Genomic DNA, 8862 nt, shown 5'->3' with positions numbered 1-8862 from the left:
CCTTGACCCTCGTAGAGTACAATCAACAAGAAACGCAGCGTTCCGCGCGAAGTCGTTCAACGTGACCACCTTCATCGTCGGTATTCATGATATCCATGAGGGTCGGGGTTATCTTGATTTCGAAGTAGGATTTCGAGAGGGTGGATGCAGGTAAACAAACAACGGTCCTCGCGATGCACGGCGCGGCGGCGATGCAGACGCGACGAAGGTAACGAAAGCGTCGCGAAAAAACGGACAGAGACAGCGCAGGGAGGCAGGAGAGAAAAGCCCCCGGGGTGGCTGGTGCGCGGGCGCGGCTTGCCTTTGCGGGTCAGAGTGCGCCGGGTATATAACCGGGCGGATGCCAGCGTCCTTTAGTCTTGCGCTTATCGTCGTAGCGACGATCCGCTCGAACTCGATCGCCGCGTGGTCGCACGCTCGCGATCTTATTTTCCATTGACAGGTGCGTTTAGTGATGCGCGTAGTGTGTTTCTTCTAGGCTAAATCCTATTCTTCAAGCTTCCCGTGGTATCGCGGCGGATTTCATCGATCGGTCGTTCGTGTATCGCGATCTCTATCGACCGCCAGTGACCTCAAGAAACTTTGGAGATCATCGGTCTTGGAAATAATCGAAACTCCCATCGTACATTTGCCATCGATCTTACCCTGAGGATCCGGTCGCCGCCCCGCGCGGTCTAAGCCGACAGTGCGTCAACCCGCAGTGTGACCGTGTAACTGGCGTGTAAACACTTCGTTAAGGGGTGGTAAAAGTGTCGTAGGGTGCTAACGAGACGGCGCCCAGACGCGCGTCTACTGGCGTTCGTTCACGCGTCAACGAGCCTCCCCTCGGTGCAGAGCGCGAACACGGAGTGCCGGTGCCGCTCGGTGTCGTTCGTTCGGTTCGTTGGGGATATCGCGAAACGGAAGAGGCTCTTCAAGTCGGGGAGATTCGATTCTGCAGGAAAGTTACGGAGGAGGCGAACGGATACGAGGAGGAATAAGTGAAGGCGCATTAGGGGATCGGAGCGGACGGAAGGGAAGAGCAGCGGAAGAAAGGCGAAGCAACGAGAAAACGCTACGGGGAAACCGAAGCTGCGCCTCCGGCTAGATAGGACCACCTCTATAGATCTATATGCACGGTAAAGTCGCGGCGATAGAGGAGAGCCCCGGCCACTACGACGTGTATCTGGGTCATACACCCGTCCTCTCTAGTTGTAGCCGCTGTCGTTGTTCGTTTTCCATAATTTCGCGAGATTAGTTGGCAAAAACCGCTGGGAAACGTCCGCAGACCGTGAGACCAAGTGCTCGCAGTCCGTAATTAAAACGTACGTAAACAAAGGGGACTGTGAGCGTTGAGGATCCAGAGTGTCGATATCCATCCGCGATGTTATCCGCTAGAGGAGGAAAAAGAACGAAGATTGTTCTGGAGTTCCGTTAAGCGAAACATGCAATTATACCGAGTCCTTCCGCTTGTTATCGATGGAAACATCGTAGTGTCCGGATTAGTGATGCGGTAGACTCGGACGAGTATCGATACTTAACGCGAGGATCTCCGACGGAAGGGTGCATCCGGCTCGTTTCCGCCAGTGCAGTTTTTTCAAGGATTCCGAACTCAGCAGTTGACAAGCGAGGTCCTGTTCATCGCTCCTTAATGACGCTGACTCTCCACACCTTTACGCTCGGTGGAATTATCATCAGCCCGGTTGCTATCAAACAGGTCGCTAAATTGTTTGCGTAGGTCGGTGACGCGTCGTCCGGCAACCCGATACCAGTGACCGTAACGAGCTGTTACGTCGTTACACGCGGTGCCGAGACAGGAAACAAAAAAAAGAGGGCCGGGAAACAGCAGAGAGAGGCTGCTCTGTCTCTCCCCCGGGGACAATCCCGGCCAAACAAGCACCACGCGAGAACTATTATCCGCGGAAGAGCAATCGCCTCGGCCGCGAGGGCTGGTTTCTCTTTGGAGAACGGCCGCACACGCTGGATAGAGTCCGGGGGTTGGTAAATAATGAACCGCCGCAGTCATTTGTCATGCTCACCGCGAGGCCAACGAATGCTCGAAGTAGCCTGGATCAAGTAAATGGAAGAGTGCAACACGGTCATTGTAACGGAAAGCTGGTAACGTTCTTCGGTGCTCGGTGCTCGGTGCGTCGTGATTCAGCTGTCCCGTGGTCAGTCAAGATTGCTCTCGAGGAATCCTCGAGATTATACTCGCGGATAGATGGTTAGAGGATAAAGAGGTCCAAACTGGCGCTTCGATCTACGTGGAAAAAGCAATCGATGTCGCCGCGGTCATTGAAATGCGATCAACGATTGTGTCGCGGGACGGTCAGCCAGACCGGGCCGGTTGTCCGAGCAGGCTTTATCGACGCGACAGATAGCGGCGTATGAAAGCGTGCTGCGTAGCTCCATGAGAGTGATTATACCCGAGGATCGCGGCAGAACGTTTATCCCTTTTGTGTGGCCGTGCCGGTGTTGCAGCACGTGGTAGTTAGTGAATCATGAGACGACGCAACAACGGTTCGAGCAACGCCGGTTGTTGCTTCCAGTCGAGCAGGAGGGCGGGTCGCAACGGATGCAACGACGCGGAGGGAAACGAACTGCCCGGATGGTGCATTTACGCGACGGTCGCCGTGGTCGCCGTCGGGTGCTACTTGAACGCGTTAGGCGGTGACTTCGTGCACGACGATATACCGGCGGTCGTCAGGAACAAAGACGTGCTCGCCCAGACACCCTGGACCAGCGTGTTCAAGGACGATTTTTGGGGCACCCCGATGCACGACATCAACAGCCACAAGAGCTACAGACCGCTGACCACGTTGACATTCCGGTGAGCGACGAACGATTTTATTTCCTACCATTTCAATTCCGTTCTACCCGCGGTCCATCTTGATTTCCGGGTTTGATACGGTTTCGCGAAGAGGTCCATTGTGGGTTGGATATAAATTTTTGCCCGGAAACTTTTTTAAGGAAAAAGTTTCACTTTTACTGGCGGATTTATGGCTTCCTAACGCCGCTACGAAATGGACGATTAATATAGCAGCCATTTAAAGTTTCTGTTTTTCCTGCTATAGGGACTGGTGATGTTTCTTTTTGGTGAACATATTTTTTGTTCAGTATTCGAAATTGTTGATAGTTACTTGGAATTGAATTGTTCATTAGTGATTTTGTGCATTCGGAGAATTTTCTTCAGCGAAGTCTGTTCGTGCGAAAGTTTCGTTATTGGATAAGCAAGTTTGATAATGGGCTAAGAACATTGAGAACTAGAGAATTTCAACATGTCCGACTGTCACTCATGGGTTGAGTTAGGTACAACGTTATGAATATTAATATTCACGTAATCCGATTTCGTAACCTGACAGACCCGATGATGAAAATATCTCCGCAAGATCTATCCGAGATCTATCCAACAGTTCATATTTCCAAGTAGACTCAGACAACAGTGCATTGAAAGCTATTTCCCATCGAGTTCTCGAATAATGGAGCTTCGTGAAAATACGATTTACACGAGTCTAATGTTTCGGAAGAATGTTGACGTACCTTTAACAACTGAACAACAGCTGAATAAATTAATTACATATAATCATTCGATGACTTTATTTGCCGGTTCGCGTACAGCGAGTACGTTTGAATAGATTTTTATTTATTCAAGAGCGCCGCTTTATACGACTGGTATGTCGAAGCGAAGTCGTAGGGGTCGTGAGCGGGGGAAATATGATGTCAATGGAAGTCTTCGCAAGTATGAGCGTGGCAATCAGCGGTGGTATTATTAAAACGAATTCGCTGCACGGCCACAATTAGTAAACATGGTGCGGGCCGCAATTAAAGCTGCGAATTCAAAATAAACTGGAATAAGCGCGGCCGTTCCGTCGGGTTATCGCGAATGGAATAATTACACGTCGCGTTTTTGTTGTGCACGGTTGGTCGCGCGAGCCACGGTTAAAAGCGTGATTGCGTGAAGGCGAGCTCGTACGACACCTCGGGAAGAAATTCCGCGATCTCGATCGCCGCCCGAGCAAACTGTTATCTCGCGCATTTCAAATGAACCACACGTAACGCATCGTTACGGGAACGCTACGGCCTGATCTCCTATCCAATTACGCGCAACAATAGTACCGAACGTATCTAACTTACCCCGCTTAATCCTACGCGTGCACTTACATTGTTATTACGAAGCGCGTCTAACGGGTAACACGACTTTCGAGGAAGTTTTAGTTCGATACGGTCAGTATTTAATCTAATCGTGTGTAATACTATTAAATTACCTGTAACAATATAGCTTAGGCAAGGGAGCTTGATAAAGAAATAAATTATAACCGCAGAATTAAGTTTCTTAATGTCGGGGTTTATTCTCGAAAATTTCGAAAATTTGTTAGTTGTAGCTGGCACTGAATCAAATTCAGTTCTTGTAGCACCTTGGTGTGGTTTTTATAGAACCCCGTATGATGTTTATAATTCCTGTTTTCTCCAGTTGTAAAATTTTCAGCCCCAATAGTACAAGTTACTAAGTAATGATGATAATAATAACAGTGGGACATTAATAATATCACAATCCAGCAACACAGATTTTAGAAAATTGTTCTTTATTTAGTAGTAACTCGAAAGTATTACACTTTAAAGCATTTATCTATTGGTACGTATGACGTGCAGAATTGTAAGAATGCTTGTTAAGTATTTTTGCAATCCTTGGTGGGGAATGGAAGATTGTTGATAAAATTGGCTTGGAGTGCCCTAAGCCATTTGTCGAAGATTTTATTCGTGAGAACTCGCGATGAACTTATTAAACACTTATTCAACTAAATAATTATTAAAAGTTGAAGAACAGGTAGAAGTTGCTAATTCTTTTAAAATCATTATCAGGTTATATCTAGACAAATTTTCAATCAAAATTACGCCAGAGTCTAGGGAAGTACTTTGGGAAAGTTTAATCAAAGCTGAAAAAGTGTTCTACTCGGAGTTTTTAATGCAATTTAAAAGAAATGTACAAAAAAGAAACTAAAATTTATAACAAATAATACTTATTTCCAGAAATATGCTTCGTTGAAAATGATATAATATACACATTTTTATTGTCTAGAAACATTACTCTATTTGGAAGATACATACCAAACGCTTAATTTTATTGTCATGAATAAGACCAATAACATATGATTGCTACTGCTCGTCTAACGTTATATACAAAGATGCCTATGAATTATTAGATAACTAGAAAAGTCCGAGAAATCTCCCAGATTTAACGAACCGACACTTTATAATAACTTATTTCTACCATAACTAGTCAAATAATTGGTTATAAAATAAAAGTAAACAAAATAGATGATAAATTTTTCTTAATGGGAACATAAACAAGACGAAAGACAAAAACTGAAAAACCGACAATATTAGGTTAATATAAGGTTAAATGGTCAAAAGAAAATGTGGAATTTTAAATGAATCTTTAATACCGGTCATTTGACCAGTCGCGGTACGTTTAATGTTAAAGAAATATAACCTTTTATAAAAACGGAATATTCCACCATAATTCTCTGTTGGAGGAGGTAGTAAATTGTGAAGCTAATTATTTTCATGAATAAAACGTTTCATTTTAGATAAATTTTTATATATGTTTATTTCTTATTCTGAAAAACTACACTAAGTTCCTTGGTAATCTAATGTATTATCGTCAATACGAGATTTAACTGTTTCATTTTTGTTCTGTTGTGCGTCGCTGAGAAACGAGTTACCAGGAAAGACGCGACTCAGTCTAATCGGGTCAGAAAATAGTATCATTCTCGAATCGTCCACTTTATCTCCACAATTTTCTCTTTCGCCTGAAACGAATTGCGCTCTTGGAATTGTTCAGTCGCTGTGCGCTCTAACCGACATATCGATGGAACGTACTCGTATGAAATCTCCGACGAGCAATTTCTCGTTCGGTGTGGGGTATTTCATTTCAAAATACTGTAAAATCTCGGTTATACAAATCTTGGCTCTGTCCAAGCTCTAGATTGTCCAAACCAGTAATGTATCATTTTTCATTTGCTCTTTTGCCACGTTTACATTTTATTTCTGAAACGATCTTGTTTCTAATTAGTTGGAATAATCGGGGTCTATTATAGAATAATGTATACTGTAGTCTGATTACAGAGAAAGATCGACAAGTAACGGTTACTTTCTGTATTTCATTTAAACAAAACAAATGAATCAGTCTACTATCGCACCTTACATTAATAGTTACTACAAAACTGTTATTAAGTTATGATTGGACTGTGGATTTTATGCAGTTATAATAAATGCGAATGTACAAAATATAAGGTAGAGAAATGTTTATTAGAATTTAAGTATTTTCATTTTCAACTTATTCAAATTTTTTAGAGAAGAATTTACTTCTTAATTAAACTTAATTTTTTAAAATTATTTCGATAAACTTTTATTTTGCGTAAAAATCGGTAACTTAATTGTATTTAATTGTAAGTTATGCTTGTATGTGAATGTAATTGAACGAACCAAAACTTACTCTATACAGTGTTGTTCCTTAAATCGTAGTTGAACACAGACAAAAGTGAATCTACATCTAAAAAAGGTTAAAAACATACAATGAAATTTTCTTACATGAGATTTCATTCCCAAAAGAATCGACTTTGAGTGTGCGTCTAACATGCATTTACAACTATTTGAGCCGTTCATCTGCCAAACTGATTGACTCTGTAAAATGAAAAGTAGACTTGATGAATTTTATATACATAAAGAACGCGTTAAAAGTTTTGGTACTAGTATTTGAAAATATTCAAAGTGTGGAAGTAGTTACTTTCATCAGTGAACAATTTATTCATAGAAGTAGGAATTCAGATGAACTTTCAAACGTTATTATTTCGAAGACGAAGGGTCATGTGGAAAAAATTGTATTTTATACTTTTTACTTATTGTTAGCGTCTTATATACAACACTTAGCTGAAGAGTATTGAACTTTTGCCTGTACCTCGAAAACGAATGTAACTATCGATGCAAAGTAAACGAAAGGAAAAGGAAAGTATGATTCGTTAACTATGAAATCTATATGTTTTCGTACATAATCGGCGATATGTTAATTCAGATAGAGGAAGTCACCTTGATTTCATTGTGCATTTGGAAATAAATACCTTTCTGTATCTTCTTTAATTCTGGAAGAAATGAAAACTGGAAGGAGCCAGACCTGAACTATAAGGTGAATACAAATTAACCTCCAAATTCACCCTCGCAAGGGTATCTTGATGAGTTCTTGCATGACTGTTCGTGATTGCGTCAAGCAAACTTATCGAGATTTGGCACGTTTATAAAGGAGAGCTATAGCTACATACAGAATCTTCACTCAAATCCGTATTTCGGATTCCAAAATTCCAAGTTTCGTTTCTTAAATTATTACTCTACATGTCAGAAAGTGAACATAACATAAAAATCAAGATAAATGACTATATGGAAAAATAGACTGTCACATATTTCAGTTACACAACTTATCGATTTTCTACAAAAATCGATTGCCTATTAGCAAAGAGAAAAAGAGAAAGACTCCCTTCAATATTGTATTTTTAAAAATAATAAATTACGTTTACTTTCATTTTTCAACTGGAAAGAAAGACCTGTGTTACCAGCTATCTGTCCAGTCGCTACAACGAGCAGCACTTTGTTTTTCCGCCGTCATTTAAGATTTATGAAGTGTCACGTAGACTCTTCTTCTAGACACCCATTCAATTCTGCCCCCGTTGGTAGCACGGTTTCGGAGACACTCTGTATAATCGGTCCGCCTGGCCGGAACGCAGATTGGAAAATAGCGAACGCAATGTAGTCGGACAGCGCTGTATGGTTGGCGTAGTCCATGCGGGTCGCGGCTACGCGACAAGAACCCGACCGCATCGGTTCTCCTCGCGGACACCGAGGGTGTGTTACAAGCTACCACGAGAACCCAGGCGATCCGAGCAGCGCCGATTTGATGCATGGATACCAGTTTGCCACACTCCGCGCGCAATACTGCATATTGGCTGGTATTGGGCGATCCATCATACCGCAAGACACCGGCACATCGCTCATTCGCCTTAACGCTCCAGATGCTGTTGCCAACTTCGACGCGAGCAGAGACGGCCCGCTCGACTCCGTAGGTTTCTGCCGGAAGGAACGAAGGTGCGCGAGGGAGAGCGCGAACTAGGGGCGTGGGGTGGACGTAACATCGCGCTTCCGCGTTTCGCGCGTTGCCGGAAGTGAAACGCATCCATAATTCCTGGGACTCCCGGGAAGGGAGGGTCACGGGCGCCACCGGTTACGATCGTTCGTCTTGAGATTACAGGATATTAACACTAGGTTTACGAAACTCGTGGAATCGACGCACACTGAATTTTATAAACATTATTTAGTAAATGTTTCGGTTGGTTCTGATTGGTCTACTTGTCTATTTTTAAATCCATCAGTTTCAAAATCTGTATGAACGAATGTCAACTTCTCTGGGAGCAATGGAATAAACTGTACAATAAATGCACGTAAACCTAGTGTTAACGCTAGGTTTATTTTCACTTTATGAAGTGATGTATGATTTTGTAGGATTGAAACAAAATAGCGGTACTTAAGATTTAACAAAAGTTTATTTAATTAGATAACGATAATAAAAAGATAAAAAGCATGTGTGTATCCGCTGATGCTCACTGAAAATTCACCTTAGACTGTCTTGAGGCCCCCACAGACGATGGAACCTGTGGCGATGCAGGCATTGTTGCAAGTGATGGGTTTGAGCTTTCAAAGGTTCATAATACATGTTGTACTCAAACAAAAAGTGAAAAAGGCTCAAACCCATTGTTTGTAACGATACTTGCATCGCCGCAGATTTCAGTGTGTATGGGGGCCTTTAAACTAACCTTACAAAGAAACCTTCTCAACCAG

The 8862-nt window shown here is 42.9% G+C and overlaps 1 protein-coding gene across 2 annotated transcripts in view; it reads left to right on the top strand.

Annotated features, from left to right (window-relative positions):
* Positions 1-370: 370 nt before the first annotated feature.
* LOC116428740 (protein O-mannosyl-transferase TMTC1) overlaps positions 371-8862 on the top strand; it is a 467272-nt gene continuing 458780 nt past the window's right edge. For both annotated transcript variants that reach the window (XM_031980776.2, XM_031980774.2), the window contains exon 1: positions 371-2809. In XM_031980776.2, the coding sequence (XP_031836636.1) occupies positions 2481-2809 (329 nt within the window). In that variant the 5' untranslated portion in view covers positions 371-2480. The remainder of the gene's footprint in view (positions 2810-8862) is intronic.

The sequence above is a fragment of the Nomia melanderi genome, chromosome 10 (genome assembly GCF_051020985.1).
Source record: "Nomia melanderi isolate GNS246 chromosome 10, iyNomMela1, whole genome shotgun sequence".
Lineage (NCBI taxonomy): Eukaryota > Metazoa > Arthropoda > Insecta > Hymenoptera > Halictidae > Nomia > Nomia melanderi.
The sequence above is the reverse complement of the archived record's forward strand: the minus strand, read 5'-3'. Positions and strand labels throughout refer to the sequence as shown.